Source organism: Calliphora vicina, chromosome 5 (assembly GCF_958450345.1).
Source record: "Calliphora vicina chromosome 5, idCalVici1.1, whole genome shotgun sequence".
Classification (NCBI taxonomy): Eukaryota; Metazoa; Arthropoda; class Insecta; order Diptera; family Calliphoridae; genus Calliphora; species Calliphora vicina.
The window spans coordinates 77,389,887-77,413,478 of record NC_088784.1 but is presented as its reverse complement, the minus strand read 5'-3'; the positions used below and the strand labels follow the sequence as shown (position 1 = coordinate 77,413,478).

General features: G+C 28.9%; 2 protein-coding genes across 2 annotated transcripts; one reads left to right on the top strand and one right to left on the bottom strand.

Annotated features, from left to right (window-relative positions):
* Positions 1–907: 907 nt before the first annotated feature.
* Positions 908–7,328, bottom strand: muskelin. Its single transcript, XM_065512060.1, has 10 exons — positions 6,934–7,328; positions 4,991–5,203; positions 4,730–4,925; positions 4,392–4,668; positions 3,646–4,247; positions 2,740–3,003; positions 2,311–2,618; positions 2,077–2,233; positions 1,871–2,015; positions 908–1,813 (listed from the first exon to the last, which is right to left on the bottom strand). The coding sequence occupies exons 1-10, from the start codon at positions 7,182–7,184 to the stop codon at positions 1,536–1,538; spliced, it is 2,691 nt and encodes an 896-aa protein (XP_065368132.1). The 5' UTR covers positions 7,185–7,328; the 3' UTR covers positions 908–1,535.
* A 1,275-nt stretch (positions 7,329–8,603) lies between these two features.
* Positions 8,604–21,804, top strand: CanB2 (Calcineurin B2). Its single transcript, XM_065512165.1, has 4 exons — positions 8,604–9,039; positions 14,686–14,725; positions 19,162–19,460; positions 20,902–21,804. Exons 1-4 carry the CDS (start codon positions 9,037–9,039, stop codon positions 21,070–21,072), a joined length of 513 nt encoding a protein of 170 aa, XP_065368237.1. The 5' UTR covers positions 8,604–9,036; the 3' UTR covers positions 21,073–21,804.
* The last annotated feature ends 1,788 nt before the right edge of the window (positions 21,805–23,592 follow it).

Genomic DNA, 23,592 nt, shown 5'->3' with positions numbered 1-23,592 from the left:
CTATTTTTTATAAAATTGTTGCTAAAATTTAAATTATACTTACTGTTTCACGTAAATAGGAACAAAAAATTGCACAAAAAAAAAATTGTATATAAACAAATTACAAATTACTGATGTGTATCTATTTTTATGAGCAAATAATTTTTTGTAATTCAAATAAATTCGTTTTTAAAAATCAACATGAAAGCAAATAGTTGCCAGATTTTTGACTGACGTGACATTGCCAGATAGAAATTTTAATAATATGATGTATTCTTAACGCTTGCGAGGAAATTTTCAATGTTACCGCCATTTAAATTTTTTCCAATTAGGTGTATCTATTATTTTAAGCAGATGTGTATATAACACAATAGTAACTCGGACCTACAATGGGTCAAAATCAGTAAAAATATTTTTAAAACGATTTTTTGACCATAAAATTATTTTCTAATACATTTTTTGTCACTAATAACATTTTTTAGCAAAAAAAAATGTTAAACAAATTTTCAAGTAATAACAATGAAAATAAAAAAGGCGACTATATTCGACTATTCCGAATCTTGTATATACCCTTCATGAAAGTATACTTTTAGATAAATATTGAAAGCAATATTTGGTAAAAAAAATGTTGGTGAAAAAAATTTGTTTAAAAAAATGTTGGTGAAATGTCGGACTATATCCGACATATGTATTGATGAAGTTGATTTCAACAGACAGACAAATCAACTACAAAACCATGATTTTAACAAGGTGGCAGCAGGTGCGGATCCTTTCTGAGTCAAGGGGAATTCAATAAAGTGACAACAAAGTGATTATTTATTTCGAAATATATTTTCTGTATATTTGTAACAATAATCCAGATACATACCACCTTTTTGAATACCCCTTGATCTGAGAGTAGTTTGCAGCACAAATAAATGACAACAAATTTATACTAAAATATGAAAAACATGTTTTTTTATTACATAAATATTCTACTTAAAGTTAATTAACAATGTTGGACATTTTTGAATTTTTAATTAAATTTTAACTAATTTTCAAATACAAAAAAAGTAAACATAGAAATAGACAAAGTCATAACAATGATACAAATGATGTTTGCCAATTTCATTTCCATTTCGTTAAATATCACACAAATTCATACTGATACTAAAACTTAAAATACATTTTTTTTATTTAATAAAGTAAAACTGAAAAATAAAAAGCTGTAAAAATTATGAATTAAAAAATCATGACTAATAACTTTTACCCCCATTTTCACAATGTCTAATTATTTGTTAACCGAAAGTTAAACTGACAATTTTCATAATACAAATAAATTTAACAGACAGTATAACTTCAAGTTTACATATAGCCAGACATCGTAAAAATGGGGCCTTAATATAGGAAATAAAAAAATTTATATATGAAAATGTCTAAACAATGCCGCCAACACAAACAAAAATAAGGTGTACACAATTATCAGTATTTAAAAATTACATATTAAAGTCTTTTCAAGTATTATAAAGAGGATAAAGCAGCTAGCTAGCTGTTAAAAAGATAATAAAATTATGAATTTACATTGTAGCAAAATCACTAAGATTACGTTCCGGTTGTACCATATTCGTAGGCATCAATTGAACAAGTTTATTAAATAGAAAAGAGCGACGTGAACGTAAATCATAAATATAATCATTACGTGAACGTTTGCCACCCGATTTGCGATAAGCTGTATAGGAAGAGTCAGCTTCGGAAACTCCCGAAGATGTTGTGCAACTTTCACAGGATTCCAAAGACAAATCTTCAATCGGTTGAGTGTGATCACTGCCAGCATCTGCACATTTTTTATAAACATCTAAACATTTTACAATGATGTAATAAATTAATATTATGAAAGATAATTAAATCATACCTTCTTCATTGGCCGAAGATGAAGTAATATCAGAACTAGATTCGGCTAAAGTTTTCCCAGCACCTATAGGTATTCTTTCCATAGCAGCCTGTTCAATTTCCACATCATCATCAATTTTAAACAGCAGCGATGCTAATCTATGAAACTATTAAACAAACATTTTAAAATTACTTTGTTTAAAATAAAATATAGTTTATATTACTAACATTTTGTAATTGTTCTTTATTGTTATGATCAATGACCTCGGCTATGTGCTGACGTAAATATTGCATGGCTTTATAGGGATCCGATTTGGCCATTTCCTCATAGTGTAATTTACGCAACAAAAAACGACAATGTCTTAAAATTTCATCACGTTTAGGTCTGTATTAATAATAAATTAATAATAAATTACAAACATTATTAATACATATTTATAGCAATTTGTATTTGATTCTTACTTTTCCAATTCTAAAATCCAAAAATCATCCAAACGTAATTGTGGCGTTGTTGATCTACCCGGATTACCCCCAAATAGATAGTGAAGCTTAGCAATATCATCATAAACCAATTGATGGGCATAGCGGGGACAAGGCTCTAACATATTGTCTTTATTGTTTTCATCATCAGTTGCCGTCGAGTTGGTATAATTGTAACGGCACGAATAAATTCGAGACCAGCTATGAGAATCCAATGAATAAACCCAAAATGAATTTGAGGCATCTGGTGTATTGGGAACATCTCTGCGGTCTTTTATTTTGCTTAAACTCTAAAATAAATAAATGAAAATAAGTAATAGTGCTAATAAAGAAATTTACTGCCGTGTAACGAATTTATTAATTATTTTTCATTATGGAAAACGATTGGACAAGTAAGAAGAATAAACTTACTGAAAATATATAGATTTCATTACGTTCACAATCAATTGTGGCCCTTAGAGCTACTGGTGATGGTTCATGTTTTCTATCTGTATTTGCTGTGAGGTTTCCATTGGAACCACCCACTGATGTAGTAGTAACAGTTCCCGCAGTTTGACCACCATTAGGATTTCTATTTAAAAATTCCAATGTCTGATTATCCACATCGTAGGTAATGAAATCGTGTATGTCTTCCTTGCCACGTTGGCCACCATAAATGTAAAGCTTACGTTTTTTCTATAAATAAAAGAATTTTATTGAAAAAAATACACACATACAAATAAAGTAGTTATTTTGTAAATGACTTCATCACTTTTTGAGACACTTTTCGAATAAATTGTTTTTGTTTTTCAAAAAATTGTATGGAGTGAGGTGAAGTAATTTATTAATGTAAAAGTATTTTATGGTAATTTAAAAAAGATTTTAAACGGATATTTGACATTAATGCGGACACCTGGTGAAAATTAATTTTTATGTTCGAAATTCCGAATCAAATTCGAACTTATGTTCGAACATTTTTTAAAGTTGTTAAAATAATCTATAATCATGAGAGTTCTTAAAAAAATATTTTAGTTTTAAAATTAAAAAAAAAACAAAATGTTTATGTATTTTAAAGTACATATTATCAAAGTAGTTTCAGAATAAGCTTTTTATGATGTTCGAAAATTCGAATTTAAATTTGCTCTAAAAAGAAAAATAAATTAATAAAAAGAATTGTAAAAGTCTGGTTATTTGTTAACCGAAAGTAATAATGTCTGTTTAAATAATTTTTGTATGAAAACTGTTAGTATTAATTTAGGTAAAAAAAATGTTGGCAGTTTATTTTAATTTTTAGGATAATTTGTTTTTTTCCTGTAAAACTTTACTTATTTTACTTACATTATGAAATACCATACAATGAGTGATGCGCGATTTTATGGACAAGACTTCAGGCTGTGATGCAGTTGGATGATGACAATCAACTAAAATCTGACTCCAAGTATTGGTAGCAATATGATAAGAAAATAGCCCCGAATACTCCGGTTCACTTGATGTTGAAGCGCTAACACTGCGTGGCGTTAATATTTTACCACCAAACACATAAATTGTACGCTTATCGACATCAATACACATTTGATGGTCGTACATCAGTTGCGGTCCACCCACTTGGCTAGTGTCATCACAAATTTGCAACCAAGTGCGGGCTCTTGTATCGTACAAAAAGAAATCACTTTTGATGTATTCGGTTGTACGTATGGAATTGTCCAGATAACGACCCAGCATGAAAATATTTTTGCTGACAGGATCGAAAACCATTTTATGGCAAGATCTTGGTGTGGGTCCGTTATATTGTTCAGTATTTTCGAAGAGCTGAGACCAACAGTTGTTGCGTATATCGAAAACCCATAAATCACTTAGATCTTGGAAGCCATTCCAACCGCCATACAAGTAAATAAGACGTTTTTGGGAATCCATAACCAATTGATGGCCACCTCGATTTCCTAAAATTACATACATATAAATTAAAAACATATATTTTAATATCAAATTTTGTATGGAAATTTTGCTTTAAAACGTTTAAATTTTAATTTTTTTTATGAATATAGGGGTAAATATTGTACAAACAGAAAAGTGTTTACAATTACCTGGCTGACTATTTCCTTGGGCATGCTGTAAACGCCAAGCATGTTTATAATCCTGACGATTTAAATAATCATCCATTAAACCCTCATCAACGCAATCAGTGATAAATTGTTCAGCCTTATCAAAATCTCCATTAATTACCAAGCATTCGTGCAGCTCTGTAATCAGTGGATGTTCTAGTCGCACATTGGTTTGTTCTTGTAAAGCTTTGAAAGCTGTTTCATAACCTTGCTGACGAAAATGTTTTAAACATAAACGTATAATTTCAACTTCTCGCAACTGTCAAATATACATTATTAAAAAACAACACATAATGTAAATAATTACAAAACTTTTATACCTTATTATAATCCCTTAAACAAACACTAGTGTACATGGGATCATCTTGTCCCAATAGTTCAATGTACCAAATGCTATAGTTAAATGTGGGACCCCAAGATAATAGTGGAACAATTTTCAAATACATTATGGGTAAATTGTTAGTAATATCACTACGCAAACTAAATGTTTCTGGTATATGATCGTTACGTAAACCCCTATAGCAGTAAAGAAAATAATTAAAAGAAAATCATTTGAATTATATTACTTAATTGATGCTTACCCTTCTAGTAATAAAACCACACGCTCTTCATCCAAACCGCCATAGATGCGAAACTTCTTAATATTGCAAACATGCGATTTCTCAAATTTACCAAATTTTATTTTACGAACAATGGCAGGTCTTCGTAGTTTCAATGTTAAGTATTGAGGTGGATTATTATTAAATGCTGACCAGCGAGATGACTGATCAGTAGGACAGTCTACTAGTATATTTCTATAGAGAAAAATATATATACATAAATATAAAAATAATTAGGACTACTTTTCCCGTTTTGTCTAATTGCATTACAGTCAAATTCCAAGTTCTAGTGGTTGAATTTTTATTTTATTTTATTCTTTTTTTTGAAATTTAAAGAATAATCTTTATTTTCTGTCCCTGATTTAGATCTTGATTTTCAATCGTACAGACGAACGTTATTAATTTTACAACAAATTACCAAAAAAGTAATTCCTGAATTTAAATATACAACAAATTATAGACAATAATTTCGAATATTAATATTTTCATACGAATGGGTGTTAACAAAATAATTATTAAGTGAAACCCCCTTTTCATTAATCTATGATAAACATAAACAATAAAAAAAATAATAATAAAAAACAATAATTGTGTACTAAGTTCTGTCGTTGTTGTTTATTTTTATAACTTTTTGCTTTGCTTCTCTCTTTTTTGCTTATATGTTTGTTATATTTTATTAAATACTTTGCATACTTGTTTTTTTTTTAAATACAAGACAAGAAATCAAACAGAAGCAGCAGCAGACAGACAGACATACAGACAAGGTTGCCAACTCTTCAGCTCAGAAAATGGCTGGATTTAGAATTAAAAATGGCTAGAAATGGCTAAAACCCAAAATGACTGAATACAAATTCATAAATATTGTCTTTTTATTTAGTGAGATCGACTTCACTAGTATGTATATAAAATATTACATTTCTTAGCAGATTAAAAAATTGTAATATCAATATAAATTGATAAATTAAACAAATTTCTGGGCACTTATAAACAAAATCGGATCCATTAAATAAATGCAAAATTGATTTTTGAATATGACTGCTGTGTTTGCTTTGGTACAATTACGCAGTCTGTTCTCATCAAATCCACTACGTAAGAATTTTTTAAAAAAGACTATTTCTTTGTCATTTGATTAAAAATATTGATATATTTTTTAAAAAATTTCAAGAAAGGGGAACAAATCAAGATCCCCGTAACAGTTTATATTATCATAATTTTTTTTCTGTTAATATTCACATTTACTGTATTGCGGGCCTTCGGCCGGGTGAAGGGACTTTTAACTCTGGGGCGTATCGAACACCGGCTTCGCTAAAATCACTTTTTCTGTATATCAAAATTTTCTGAAGTACTGTCATCAAAAAGGAATTTTTGGTTCACAATATTAATAAACTGTACCATATTATATATCATATTAAAGGTATTGTGAAGCACTATTCAATGATACCCATAACGATCAGTTTGTTTTCCAAATATATGAGAAATGTACTATTATATGTATTGACTTTAAATTAATATAACTCTTAAACTAAGAGAGAGCAGGCAAAAATATTAACGTTTTTGTGCTTCTAATTATGAGAGCTATCAACACCAAAGAAATTATAAAAATGCAAGCTGTTTCGCTGATCTTGATTTATACCAAGAAAAGTTTAAAATAAAAAAGGATAGGACAAAATAAAATGGCTAAATCTTCCGGCTAGATTAAATCTAGCCATTTTTTTATGGCTAAATGAAAATAAAATCGCAAGATCTAGCCGGAAAATGGCTATATTGGCAACCTTGCTTACAGAATAGCTGTAAATCAAGGCTGCACAAAATTTATTCTACAAAAGAGAAAAAAAAACGCTAAAGTTATGCAAATTACACAAAAAAAATTCCTTTTTTTCATGTTTTTTTAGCACCGATTTTTAAGCAGCTTTTGATGCACTTACTCTGGCACATAATTAGTTGAAAATGAAGAATATCGATGAATCTCATAGGGCAATTTTTCAATTTCCTCCAAATTAAAAGTCTTTTTTAAAGGTTTTACTTCCTCTTGCATATCAATTTCTGGCATAGTGGTGGTAAATATTGTGGTCGAAGAACTGGTGACACCGCCATAGCTCATCAAGGTGTTGTTTGTCTGCGTAGGTGTTTGTGTTGTATTGCCATTGTCGGTCATTTGGGAACTTGGTGAAGCCATTTGCTTTGTTCTTAAATTATTAATTGATTAGCAAAATTATTGTCTTTATCACTTGTTATTAATATTAATTAAAAATGAAGTCTATAGTTGAGTTTTTTTATGCTTAAATTTAGTGCAAAAAATCGTTGTTGTTTAACAAAAAATTCTTTACGAATAATCAGTCAAATGCTTCTTCTTTATTTGCAAAAAATCCACAAAGAAATGTTAACATGTGATGCCAATTCTGCGAGTTTCTTTTGAAATTTATTGATTTTTAAAATAATTTTTTCTCTACTAAAATAGGGTGTATAATAAAATTATTTATTTTAAATTTTATATATTTTTGTCTATCGACATACTTAGACAATAAAATTTTTTGTCACTCCTTTGGGTCAGTAACAACAATAATTTCCAATCCGCTTAAAAAATTGTTTTGAAAACTCTAAATTAATTCTGCATTTACACATGAGAGGTAGTATAATTCAAGATCGTGACAACAGTTTGTATTTTAATATATTTTTTGGAGTTCTTGGACTTTTAAGTCTACAGACCTTATTCATAATCTGTTTTTAAATTTACTAAAGATTTATAAAACAAATATAGATAGGTTCTTCTAAAAATTCCGGGACTTTAAGAACCAATCCTGGTGTAGTAGGAGTTGGAAGCAAAGGCAACCAGAATACTAATTAAGTTGGATAGTAAAAGTCTCAGATATTTAATAGGAGTGATAACCAGGCACTTCTCAATTGGAGCCTTCATTGGTAAATGGGATATGGTCACACAGGACTTCTGTAGTAAGTTGTGAGAGGATATTGAGGAACTAGAAACAATGGAACATATTCTGTGTAATTGTCCTAGACTACAGGGTCTCAGACAAAAATGGCTAGGGAAAGATTCCTTGATGAATTGGGGGATATTGCTGATATTATCTTCATCAGGGGAAGAGGCTGGCTATTTTTAGGTAACTGGACTCCGTGAATCCTAGTTTTAACTTTATTTATCTTTATGTTTATCATTTTATCATTATCGTTTCTTTTCTTCACATCAAGTTCACACCGGGTTATATTTTTAAAGGGTATCACAATGAATCCTATGGGTCTCCGAGTGGAAGTGTACTTCTATATTTTTACAGAAAATATGAATTCTTCCTTCGATTGGCAACATACCACAACGAATGTATTTTATCTGTGAGGAAATAATACTGGGAGTTTAAAAAGGAAACTTATAAAGAAATTCCCCGATGATTTCTAAATAAATGTTCCTGGGAAATTTTTCCCGAACCCTAGTATCAATAAATTTAGCTATCATCACTGATGTGTGTTGGCAATAAATTCTGCAGAATATTTCAATCACAATAAGCTAAATGAGTATTGTGAATGCAAGTGACATTGTGTCAATGAAAAATATGCCAATAAAAGTGACGCCGTTGTATTTATTAGCGACTCTGAATTCTTATCGCCATTTTTGTGTATATCGAACAACGGAATAAAAAAAGACATACCAAAAAGAAGGAAATTTTGTGCATTACCAAAAAAGAAAAAATCCAATTCGAATATAAATTCTATATAAATACAAAATTCAATTCCTTAATAACGGGCAACTTTTGCAGTTGCTATATTCATTTAAATAATATATATTTTTTATATTAAATAGCTATAATTAAAGTGTAAAAAAAGTGAAATATAGAAAATTAAGAAGTAAAGCAAAAGTAAAAAAAGTGTTCTCTTTCAGTGGTGTTGAAATTTAGCGCAGATTTTTGCGTATATTTTGTGAAAATAATTTAAAAAAGAGAAAAAAGCCAAAAATATATCTGGTTATTTTTTTTTTCTACAAATTTCTTTATAAACGCAACAGTACTTAAAAACAAAACAAAATGGTAAATAATTTTTGTGAAAATTTCATTTTTTTTTAGATTGTGTTAATTTATATTGTTATTGGTAATTTGTTCCCATATGATTCGTTACGTATAGGAATTTGTTGGCTACAAAAAATTTGGGCCACGAAAAATAATATAAATTAAAAAATACAACCACTATTGCCACCTGTATAATGGTGCTGCCAACAATTTCAGTCTTCTTTTTTTCCTCCCCCTACGCATGAACCAAAAAAAGAATAAAACTCTATATTGCCACAGTATATGCGACGATGACGACTATTTTTGCATTATTTTTTCATATCCCCAAACGAATTGAGTTTTATCAGCCAAATTGAGCTAGACATTCTTGGCCTTTTAGCCTGTCTTATAGCCTACCCAAATAGCAATTAGCTGAGCCATCTTATGTCTTAACCTTTTTATGGCCTATTTTTGAATTAGCATATTTTATGTGTTTATGACTACATATTTTTTTGTCTTTGTACCCTACCTAGAGGCATTGAATTATTTTAGTTTAAAATAGCTACTAACAAAACAAGTTTAGAAACCATGATATTTTGTTAAAATCCTTTAAATTGGAACACATTTTTTTCCATTCATTTCATGTCCATGACTTTTTTCTGTATGTATGTATGACATTAGACCTGTCCTTACAAAATAACTTTAGTTATGCATATGATTAATGTACACTTTTAAACTCTTTCGCTCATCTGATAAGGTTTATTTTCCTTATATTTAAATTAAATATTCATGGATATAATAAAATTTGTTACTTTAAAGATAAGTGTTTTTAAAACAAACTATTTTTCGAAAATATGTAAAAAATATGTAACCAATAATAAAAGTTATAAGTTATTTATTTTGATGTCCAGTAATATGCAATTACTTGCAAAGAATTTTACAATGTTGTTTGTTTCATTCCTGTTCAGAACTTTTTATTCCCTTATAGTATAAAGTTTGTAATTTTTCATTTGATACCGCAAAAAGTATATGTCCCAACGTGCCAAGTGAAAAAATATATGTTTATTGTGCAAAGATTGGTTTTGTCTATTAGTTGTTTCCAATATATTATCAATAAATTAGGTATCCCGAACGTGACAACAATAGAACTCGTTATCGACTACCTCAAGGAAAATTAAATAATTATTAAATTGGAACATTATTTATTAAAGAATTTGTTTAAAATTTAAATGGAATAATGTAGCTATCAATTGAGAGTTCTCCCATTGAAATGTTTATCTTGGTTTTGGTTTTAAGCCAGAAACACTTACTATCCCGAACATGACACACTTTGAAAATAAAATTTTTTAGGTTGATGCACTATGCACTACTTTTTTTTAGTTAAATCCACTAAATTTTGATTTAAAAAATTTTTTAAACCAAAATTAATATTTTTTTAATAAAAATTTTAAAAATATAAATTTTTTTATGAACATTTTTATTTTTGGTCACTCTGGACCTTTGTGTGAAAATGACTATATCTAGTCTGGATCGTTATAGATAGCGGAGTCGATAAGCCATGCCCGTCTGTCCGTTTTCATGTTGCTATCAACTTTCGAAACAACGTACATACATGATTGATACATTAATTTATCCGCTTTAATCCCCGTTAAATTGCGACTTTAAGGAAATCAGTCCATAAATTGCTGAGATATAAACCAAAAACCACGACTTTACTAAGTTACATTGACAATGTGGATATCAAATGATAGAAATTTAAAAGATCTTTCCAACGTTGTATATAACGAAATTAGCACCGATAATAAGTCAAAATCGGGAAACCCTAATTCGTTTCACCAATAAATTTGTTTCATCCACATTTTTTTTTCCACCAAAATAAAATTTGTCACCAACATTTTTTTCAAAAAATTTTTTTAAGATAAATTTATTAACCCAGATATGCCGACTGTACTACATGAAGTTCTTGTTTACTTGTTTTTTTTTGTTCACATACTTAGTACTCACCAATACCTCATGGGAGATTGTGTGATCGCATTATTTTTTGCTACTATTTTTGAGTTATTGAATTTTTAATTTGTGATATTTTCATAATGCCCATATTCAGTCATTATGGACATATCTCGTTTGTACGGAAAGTAACATTTTGTACATTTACAAGTGAATAAATACTATATTTTTTTGGAATTTATATTTATGAAGAGTAGCTTGATTGTTATATGCATGAATGTTTCATTATTGATTTTTTTTTTGTTGTGACTCCAATGCCCTATATATAGGACGACTTAAAAAAACACTTTTTTCAATAAATTTTTAAAAAACAATAATTGCACTGTTTTTTATTTCTCATTTGCTTCCAAAATAATATAAAAGAACTTTTAAAATGATCAAGCTCAAGCCTTCGGCATATCTGGGATAAATCTTCTTTTTTCGAAGCTTTTAAGTAAAAAATTACCTATAGGGTATAACATAAACGGCTGTGACTGACATTTTAATTCGCTTTTATTTTTACCTTGGAGACCACTAAACTATGTGATGTCTAATTTTCATTAAAATATACGAATTAAAATTTATTTTCTTGTTAGAGTATTTTTCTTCATAATCACAAAATTTTGTATTCTTGTAATATCATCAAAGTGTGTTGCTGCAGCAGCTAAAATAAATATACTAGATAAACTTATTTGTTTATACTCTTTCTTTTATTCAACTCTGCCTGCGCCGCCCTCCCACTTCAATAATAACAATATCAACATTTATTAGCATACTTATACATACATATATGTACGTACATAAATATATGTACAGACATACATATGAGTATACAAGTATGTACTATGTACGTATAGAACAAGCGAAGGAGGTCGTTTCTTTTAATTTTATATTCACTGTAAAACTACCCAAATGTTTTATTGAATGAATGAATGAATTTTCTTTTTTGCTATGAATGATGCTATACAAGTACTAGTTAGTATGTTTGGTCATGCTTGTTTTTTAATATTCCCTTTTTTTCACTTGTTTTTTAAGGGAGTATTATTTTGTTCATAAACATTTGTGATAAATATTGTTTTAACAGCTGAAATGTTTTATGATAACGTTTTAAAAGTTCTGAAACATAAAATACCTCTATGTGTACATATTTAACAAATACAGCCTTTCAATAACTTATTTTAGCTAATCTAAGATAAAATAGAATTTAACAAAATCTTAAATATTTTGTTATTCCAATTTTTTTCTCTAGAGAAACAATCGATAACTGTTGAGTTGAAAATATTTTGCTGTATGGGGCATACATTCTACCGAAGACAAAAATCTTATTATCATCGAAACATTCTTGATTATGGGAATATGTAAAAGCAAATAAAATTCGTAATTATGGCTGAACCATTCAAATTCAGATGGTTAAATTTATCTTTGTATTTAAGAAAATTAAAGCGATCTGTTAACTTTCCCTTATTGAATAAATACCTAGTTAGTTGCTCAAATATTTTCATTATGCTTAGTAGCTCCGTTTGTCTTCCTACACTGGAAATTTCTGATATAGTTGCAAACTTTGAAATACAATTTAAAATGGTATAGTTGAAGTGTTTAATTCTTGATAACTTATTTTCATTCTTATTAGAATTTATTCAAATAAGAAATATTTTAAAACAAGTAAGAGTTCTATATTTGGCTGCGCCGAATCTTAATTGGTGAAAAAATACGGTTAAAAATATATTTTTTCCGATTTTCACCCATTGTCGATCCGAATTTCAAGAAAGGTCTTTGAAAAGTCTATGGTTTGATATCTACAGTTATGAACAAGAAAATAGCAGTACCACTAAGAATTTTTTTTGAAACGGCGTACAACGTCTTTAAAAATTTTAAACTTAAAATTTAGTTTATACCCATAATCGGTCAAGCCTGTACATTTTTTGTGAGATATTCTTTTTGTAAAAATAATGATAATTTCGGAAATAAAGGCTGTTATATATGACAATTTTTATTAACATTGAAATAGCAGTGCCGGATTATTGAATTCATTTTTTTCTTTTTTTTTTTTCTTTAAAGAAGTCAAATATTTTTTAAGATTAAAGTAAAATTTGGTTAAATATGCTGAATTTATTGTATTTTTAATGTTAAATAAAGTTCTTTTTTATATAATTCCTGTTTTAGTGGGTTGCGCAATACATAGCACCATTGCTTAGCGAAAATTAATTTTAAAGTTAAAAAAATAAGGAAAATCTTTTCCATATATTCAACTTTATATCAAACGCTATTGAATAGAAAGAAAAAAATAGAAAATAGGAACTGCAAACGGAAAACTGCACCTCAGGACGATCGAAATATCGTCAGAATCATCAAATGCAATCCATTTAATCTGTCAAGCTAATAAAAACCAAATGAAATTTAGAAGTTATTAATATGACAGTAAGGAGATGATTTCTAAATGCAAACTTCACAGAAAGAAGTCCAAGGAAAAAGCCACTATTAACAAAAATACATAGTGGTACTTGTTTGGAATACGCTGAATGCCGACTGGTTTACAAGCAAATATCGCAATATTTTGTGAACTGGCGGGTCTAAACGGTTTTATTTGGAAGTTCAGGCTGTAGTTAATATATTCGACGTCCACTATCTTTTGTATGTCAAATACAGTACACTGTGAAAAAAGTAAAAAAATATTTCAAAATTTCGTGGTACTGCTATTATCTTGTTCGCGACTGTATATTGTAATTCAGGTATAAATACAACAAGAGTGCAGGATTTGGTTGTGCTGAATCTTATATACCCTTCTCCAAAGTATACTTTAAGAAAAATATTAAAAACAATTTGTGGTAAATTAAATTTTGGGGGAAACAAATTTGTGTGAAAATTTGTAAAAAAAAATCAAAGTATTTTCGGATTTTTTTATTATACCTCAGCCATTTGTGGGACTATTTTCTTGATTTTAAATAATAATCCTTACCACTCGTGGTGAAGAGTATAAAAATAAGTCAAAAAGTCAGGTAATAAGATTCGAATTCAAATAGCAACCTAACCGAGACTATAGCGGATATATTGATGTATCTCAATCATGTATGTAAATTATTTGGTGGATTCGGAAAGTTGATTTCAACATACAGGCGGTCATGGCTAAATAGTCTTTATGGGGTCGCAAATACAAAATGAAATGAAATTACAATCGAAATGACAAACTTATATACAGTGCACTCTCTCATAAGCGGACACCTAAGGGATTGACAAATTTATCCGCTTATGGGAATAGTAAATAATCCCGACTTTTTTGGGACTGAAAAAATCAGGATTATTTATTTGACGTGTCCGCTTTACAGAGGTGACCGCAAAGAGAGAATATACTATATACCCTCACCACTCATAATGAAGGGCATTCAAATTAAATGTATTTCAAAGACCTTAAACTCGATTTCCTTTTTATGAAATAAAAATATTTGTTAAAAATGAAATTTATTTTTTAACAAAGTTTCACCAAATTTTTTTCAAGCAATGCGAATTTCACCAAAAAACGTTTCTGTTAAAGTAACTAAGATGAAGAGTATATTATAAGGATATGTCGCTCTTTCTTGTTACAGTTATAGTTATACTATAGTATTTAAGTCTTTATAATATTAATCAAAATTAATTAATTAAGATAATGTATTAAAATATAGGTTGAACAATTTTTTAAATATATTCTATTTTTTTTATTTACAGGGAAATGAAACCTCTCTGCCAATGGAGATGTGCTCCAACTGTAAGTATTTTAATATAATTTTTTATGCTTAAATAAATTTACAATTATAAACAAGTATGCAAAGAAAATAAAAATTCTTGCATATTTTTCAGATTATTAAATTTAAAAAAAGAACGAAAATATAATATAATTTTTATTTTAATTTAAATTTTTTTTAAATTTGATTTTTTTTTTAAATTTGAATTTTTTTTTTTGTTTTTTTCATTTGTGGGCCGATTTTCTCGATTTTAAATAGCAAAAGTGCATTCTTACTGAGACACTCTTTACTTATAAATTTTTTTTTGTACATCCAAGTCGGTCAAAGTTAAAACAATTTATTTATTTGCTTTAAATAAGTTAGAATACACTATGCGAACTAATTCTCGAATGATTTCTAAGAAAGTCAAAGCCAACCTAGAACAAGTACTGACTATAAGAATGCCTTATAGAATTAGTTGTGGAACTAATAAATATTCATAATTCGTGGTTTCAGAAGTTTTAAGAATGAATTTTTGAATATTAGTTCAAAAAATTTATTTTTGGGAAAAATTAAAAAATATTAAATTTCTTTAGCCCTTTTTTATTATTTCTAGCACTTTTTTCCCAAAAAAATCTAGCACTTTATCCTAATTTAGTTTTGGCAACACTGACTACGACATAAGTTTTGGATCAAACTTATGTCGTAGTCAGTGCATGAATTAGATAGTAAAGGAAATTTACCTCTGATATTTTTTAGTAATATAACTAGATACATGTTGTTATACAAAATGTATAAAAGATTTGGCGGAGCCGAAAATAACACTCTTGTTATTATAATTTGGTCTTATGACAATTTCAAAATAAATCACAAACGTGTTAATAATAAAACCATATTATTTCATTGCCTTTCTTTTTACATATTCATATATTTATATGTAACTAGCTGTCCCGGCAAACGTTGTTCTGCCACACAAAGTATGAAGACCCCCACTATAATAGTACTCCAGATATACAATAATAAATTTTTACTTTGTATGGGATGTGCCATGCCCATTGTTCCTATATAGGTCAATTGTGAATCTAAACCATCCAGGAACCCACTCAAACACACACAACAAATTTCATCGAAATCGGCCCAGCCGTTAAGGAGGAGTTCAGTTACTAACACACGTACAGAAGAATTATATATATAAAGAAGATATTCAAATGTATTTAACATTAATATATTTCAAATAGACGTAAAAGTGGCGCTATACATTTTATAACATAAAGTCGCCGTCATTTTTAAACGTTTGTAAATTCTTATTTCATATGTTTGCTCTTTCTTGTAACAAGTTTTTGACATTTGTGCATTTATTTGTAAACAGCGAACCATTGAAATATTTAAAATATTTTAAATTATATGCCTATGTTCTTTAGTTTGTAGAATAAATAGTTTAAGTGAGTATGTATGTAGTAAGATCATGTATAGTGTATAAAAAAAAATATACATACAGTGAGTGACAATATAATGGAAACTTTAATTGAAAACTATATTTCGCAATTTCAGTTTTCAAAAAGATGACCTATTCTCAAATATACATATATTGTTACGTTTTTATATTTTAAATACTGTGGTCTATTTACTTTAAGTAAACCGTATTGTTTTAATTGCAAATAACAAATCTTTATTTATTTAAATTTACACAACACATTTAAATGGTCACTCTCTTTTAATACACACTTTAAAATATTCAAGAATACAATATGATAAATTGACTGACGGCCATGTTCTAGTAGTTTCGTGAATTATCTTAACGGACAAAACTAGAATATTTTATTTATATTTCTAGAGTTTTTAACAGCTTCAATGTTAATGTTAGCAGCTTTAACAGTTAATGTTGTCATACTTATAAACAATGTTAATAACATTGCGCAGTGGTATAGCAAAAAAGGGAAATAAATAAATTTAACTTATAAACTTAATGCGCAAAGAGGAAGTGCTGTCGAGTTTAAGTTTTGAATTTGGACCTAATGGGCCCACCAGAGGACAGGATTTCCCAAAGTAGGACACCTGTATGTTAAATTTTTAAAACGATGCTATATCTTCGTTTGTGGTTCAAAAAACCTCGTCGTATGTGTCTCTTATAGCTTAGGAGATATTTGCATTTAAAAATTAAATTTTCAAAATTTTTACCCACCCTCTTCTCCAGTTTTTTGATAACAGCAAGTCCAAATACTTTATGATTTTCTCCATTTTTCCTTTGTGGGACTAAAAACAAATGAATGTGTCAAATAAAAATAGAGTTGTTTAAAAATAATGGTTTTGTTAATTTTTTGGGAAAAAAGTATTTTTTTGCTCTAAAAAATTTCATATCGTGATTTTTTCAATTGTTGCGGGCTTAGAGACTTCAACTGGGTATCCATCTTCTGTGCTTGTACGGCCTCAACGAAATTCAGTAAACCACTTTTTATACCTTTCACTATTGTGAGAAGGGTATACCTCGGACAACCTCGATTGGATTACTAATTCATTAATATAGACAATATGTATATCTAATGATAGATATTTCAAAGACCTTTGCAACGACGTATATAAGACCATAGTAAGTTGAGTCTACAATGGGTCAAACTCGAAAAAAATATTTTTTAACCGGAATTTTTTTTCACCAAAAGTTTTTTTTCGCTAAATATTAAAAAAAACAATTCGAAAATTTTTTTTCCAAAAAATTAATTTTGTTTACCTAAAAATATTTAAAATTTTTATTTTGAAGTATAATTTGGTGAAGGGTATATACGATTCGGCACAGCCGAATATAGCTCTCTTACTTGTTTACCATTGAAATTGATGGTGCAGAGTTACCATAGTATTTATCAAGCTTTGCATTTATTTGAGTTTCTTCCGCAAAAAATAATGCTAAGTGATCAGACGAAGGTAGTCTCATAACAATGTCTGTCATACACAAACTAAGTTGACAGGAGTCAACTGACAGATGCCTGTTGACAGGAGCAGTGTTACCCTGTCAGTTAAGAGCCGGGAAATTAAAAAAATCGCGAACTTATTGACACACCTTCGTATCAATATAAAAACGAGTATAAATTTGTATACTAAAAATCAAACAGTTTTAGTAATTCAGACTGACAAGGGTCAAAATTGTGAAAAATATTTTTTAACCCGAATTTATTTTCACAAAAAATTTATTTTACCCAATTATTATATCCAATTTATGTTTTTCACCAAAAAAATTTTTTTTACAAAAATTAGTTTCAATTTTCATCTCATAATATTTTTGATAATATAAGTAAAATAAATGTGTATATTAATAAAATAAAAAAAATTAAAATTTCGTAAATTTTTTTTTTTGATTTTGTCCTATTGTATTGTTAACCACTGTATGTAAATGTATTAGATATGCTTAAGTATATTGTACCTTGGCATTGGTTTTGATTTTCTTTTACTGTAGAAATATTATTTATTGTCTCTTTATGATATTTTTCTTTATTCTTGTATTATTTGTTTTTATATGAATATATTTAGGCAAAAAAATTGTCTACTAATTAAGTATAGTATTTGTTTGGTATTTGAAATAGAAAGATTCAGTAACATTCTATATTCATGATATGAAGAGGAATTCATACAACAAACAAACATTTCATAAAGGATTTTATCTAATATTATTTGTGATTTTTCAGTTAAATAAAGTTAATGTACGAATTATTCCACCCTACAATAAGCAGAAAGCCAAGCCAAATACCAAATTTATGTAACATATTTTATGCTGTTAACAAGTCTTTTCTGAAATGCAACTGTTTCTGGCCTTTCTGTAAAATCATTTTTTATTATTGTTTTATTTCTATTATTATTATTACTGCAGACACTAATTTTGAGCCATATCGAATAAGGATTGAATTATATAAATTTGAGCTCAATTTCCAACTTGATATGTAGAAACAGTCTGAAATTTAGACCTACGACAAATGATGTTAATGTAGATAAATGTTACCGAAAGTATTTATCTGAAACAAGTGTGAGCAAATTCAAAATCTTTTAAAAATGTTAAAAAATTGAAATTTTTTTTTAATATGTCCCTATTCAATAGATATGCAGTGTATAAGTAATTTGAAAAATATCATATTGTCTATCCCACATATATATACCCTAAGCTATTTTGTCTACTATATTGTATATTTTGTCTAGCACATTCAGTGATTGTTGTTCAAAGATTACTCAGTTCAACAAATTTAGATTTTTTTTTATTTTGCAAGTTGTCAAAGAGTTTTGACAATTGTTTTCATTAATGCTACATTTGCTTAAGATAACAAATATGTATAAGATGAATAATATTTTTAATTATTGGCCAACAAAATTTGTTTTTGTATTCAATTTATCTTTGTTTATTATATTATTTAAATAAATTAATTTTATATGTTAAAATCATAAAGTTGGACAAAAATCACAAAATATTAAATTTAAATAAATTGTTTTTTCTTGTTTCTAGTCGATGCCGATGAGATACGTCGATTGGGTAAACGTTTTCGTAAACTCGATTTAGATAATTCTGGTGCCTTGAGTGTTGATGAGTTTATGTCATTGCCAGAATTGCAACAGAATCCTCTAGTGCAGCGTGTCATTGATATTTTCGATGCGGATGGTAATGGCGAAGTAGACTTTAAGGAATTCATACAAGGTGTATCACAATTTAGTGTTAAAGGTGATAAACTATCAAAACTACGTTTTGCATTTCGTATTTATGATATGGATAATGATGGCTACATATCAAATGGTGAACTATTCCAAGTAAGTTTTTATTGTACTACATCTCAATGTTCGTCAAAAGGTTTTATTTTCAGAAATAATTAATTAGGCTTGCTGTAGGAACATAATTGCGTCATATGAACGTAAAAACGTACGACATATTTGTCAAATTAGAACGTATTTATATGCAAATGCACAAACCAGACAACGCAATAGTAGACTTAAGCCGAATATTACAAATTTATTAGAATATTTAGAGGGCAATGATTTATTCAATTCTATCGCATATACTTACAGGAAACACTTATATACTTTTGACGGAGATAACAGACGTTAATAGGATCGTTCATAATAGGGGAAGATAGATTTTTGAATTGTTGGAAGATTTCATACTAAATTAAATTTTCTTTAAGCTGGCCATTTTCATATGTGTTTGGCCATTCTTAACCCTCTAATGGGTCAGGTTGGTTCGGCATTGAACCCAGTTCTGACATGTGAAGGACCTCTTGAGGCCCTGAGCATGATCCTTAGGGTAACACAAAGGTACCAATTTAATGGACCCAAGTGAGCTGGTTGATAACTAGCTATGATGGCAGGGATTAGATAGTCCGAGCTCTCGAGCAAGGAGTTTGTACATTTATCTGTGTAGTCAATTGTGTGTTGCTTGCAAATCACTAAATGGCGGTGATAGACGCATTGATTCTATACAGTACTAGGACCACCGTGAGGTTAATCCGTCAAGGGATGTACCCACGTTAATCTTAGACATGTTGTCTCTTTAATTAGTTCAAAACATAATCGCTGTGATGCATTATATCCAAAAATTACTGAGTCACTAAAAGGGTCGACAATTTTATTTTTTAGTTAATGAAAATACTACCCCCGTTTCCATAAATATATCCACTACTAGTTGATCGCCCCGGCTTCGCCCGGTAGCATTTACTAATGTTAGTTCTTCAAGTTTCTCCAACCCACGCACACCAGCCTGTTCTTATTTATTTGCAAATAAAATATGTAAATTTGTACTGCATACTTTAGGGAGCTTTTTTATTACAGTTTACAAACCATCTCCTCAAAATTTCGAATCGAATAAAAAAAAAATCAGCCAAATCGCTCCAGCCGTTCTCACGTGATGACATTACATACATGGACCATTTAATTTTTATATATATAGATAGTCTCGCAAAGATCGCCCAGCGCAGCCAAAAAAAGTTTGAAAATCAAAAATTGGGGGCATTACTCCATGAAGATTGTTTTAAAACTCAACAAGAGCTTTCAAAATCATTGGGAGCTACTCAATCAGCAATTTCAAAACGTTTGCAAGCAGCAGAATTCATCCAAAAGCAGGGAAATTTTGTACCATTTGAGGCTGAATGGAATTGAGGCTGAGAGAACTTGTTTTATATCTTAATGAATTGATTACAAATTTCTACAAATATTTTAAATAATTTATTTTATGTTTCATTACTTTTTTTCTTTTTAGGTGTTAAAAATGATGGTAGGCAATAATCTTAAAGATACACAATTACAACAAATCGTAGATAAAACAATTTGTTTTGCCGACAAAGATGAAGATGGTAAAATTTCATTCGATGAATTTTGTTCGGTGGTCGGTAACACAGATATTCACAAAAAAATGGTTGTTGACGTCTAAAAACGTACATTTGTGTCTCCCTTCATATAATCCCTCATCCCTCCCTGTTCACTTGAATGAAACCTAAATCACAACGTTAAATAATTCACTTCACGTCACACCACCACCACTCCTTTTCCCCTAAACAACAACTCCAGCTCTGCCTTTCAATAAACCCTCTTTCCATCAGTCTCTATCCTTTTTTCCCTTTAATTAATATACTTAACTAATATTTATATATTTTTAATTGTAAATTTTTTGCTAAGGGAAAAAACAAGAAAGAAAATCTTAAAAAAATTTATATTTAAAGAATATTTAAAGTTAAATACAAAAACAAAACAAAAAAACGAAACAAATACAAGAATTTTACAAATCTCCATCCTCGTTAATTAAAAACAAAAAAACACAGAAAATAACTCTTTAATTTATTAACTAATAAACTACTGCATATTTAAATTTCGGTTTCTCTTAAACTTTTTAATTTAATTTTTATTATACAAACTCACACTTACATACATACATATTTTTTAACTGGAATTTACGTTTCTTCAATTTTTATTTGATTGTGTTTTTATAAAAAACCTATACATATTTATTTTGTTTAATCCATATTTTTTTTAATTTAATTTTTTTCATTTTTTATATATTATTAAGTTTGTTAAAGTCTTTGTAATAATTTCCTAAAAGAAAATATACAAAACAAATGTTTATTAAATAAAAACAAAAATAAAAAAAGCTTAATACAAACAAAAACATTGCAGTAATTTACTTTAAAATAAAGAAAAAAATCCATAAAGAAATATAATTCTAATACGTTATAAAACAAAAACTATCAGCAATAAACGAACTAATGCATTATAACATTTTACAGAATTACATATACATACATTAGAAAGAAAATAATGAAATGAAACAAATGATAAATTAATTAAATAAAACTAAATAAATAAATAACTCCAATATTTGCCTAATAAAAAATAATAATAATAATTATAGTTCATAAAGAGACAAAAACAAAAGGAGAAAAAAAGAAGAATAAAAAAACACATGTACGATCTTATTTACAAAACTTTTCGAAAAATGCGACTAATTGTACTCGCTAATGCTGGCATATTTAATTATGTAGAACATATTCTGTAAAACGAAAAGCAGTGGAATTAACGAAATTTATTAAAGGCCAAATACGAGCGAGTTGGAGGAGGGAGATATGAAGAAGAAGCTGTTCACAGGTCATATCCTGAAAAAAACGGACCTCCTACAGTACGTATTCGTTTTATTTAATTTAATAGCAGCCAGTCTGTCGGTATAAATTTACAGCCCTTTTGATAGCTGATACTCTCTGAAGAATCATGATTCCGAACACCTCAATTAAGATGTTCCCCTTTTGGGATCGTTAGTGAAGATACTCAAACTGGTCCCACCTAGGAAGAGAGTACAGACAGTCAGATATGAAAGAACCATATTTCCTTTCGAAATCGAGATTAAGTATACAGTAATCGATATTATTAGCGGAGATAGGAAGGATTTCTAACATCCTATGTTGATTCCAAATTTCTACATGTTGCAAGTTGCTTGGCCAGAAGAGCAACTGGCAACCAACCCAGCATGTTAAAGAACGCCTTGGTAGGTGTTGTCCCCATAGTTCCCTTCATATGAAGGGTTGGGCGATTTATGACCCTATCCAGTGGATGCCACCAGACAATGACCCCGTACATAGCTATAGGTTTAACAACCGCCACAAATAGACAATTAACGTTACCAGAACTAATACCCCATCTTATACCTATTGATATAAACTTATAGTACCGTCATGACAGAATAATCTCTTATCCATTTAGGAGTGGAATAAGAAATTTTTAAATCATGTATTTGAGAACAATACCGGTTCCGTTTTTCCAGGACAGTTCTCAATGCGGAATCCATTCTCTGAGATATGATGTCTAGATACGTGTCGTTCTAAGAAGCATTATGAGAAGCATTATGAGTCCATTTTCGTTAGCAGGCTATTTATAACCAAGTTCCACAATTCAATAGCAAACTCTTTATAAAACCAACAGTCGGTCGGTCCAAACCGAGTTCCACCAAAGCTTGACCTCAATGTCAAGGAAAGCCACATTTTGTATTTCCAAAATTCAATACAAGTGAAGCCGTCTAAACAGATTCACCCTTCGTATAGGCTTGTTGAGAAGAGGATAAAAGCGATCAAAGTCTTAAGTAGGAAGGAGGCAAGGCTTATAGGTCTATAATCCTTATATACCTATCTATAATATCACATTACATTTGGGGGGATGTAGGATCAGTATAGACAGGCTGAGTATATTTTCAAAGGATGAATGATATTTATTATGAATTAATACAGCAATGAATGAATTCAATTTAAATGAAAACTTGAATAAAACTAATGAATATGTTTTATTGGGCTGTTATTTTTTAATTGCTGATATTTTTTAATTCTGAATTAAGATTTAATGGAATTAAGCTAAAATTAAATAAGTCGTAGCTCTTGGCACATTTTAAGCTATGTAGTCTATGTTTTCGATG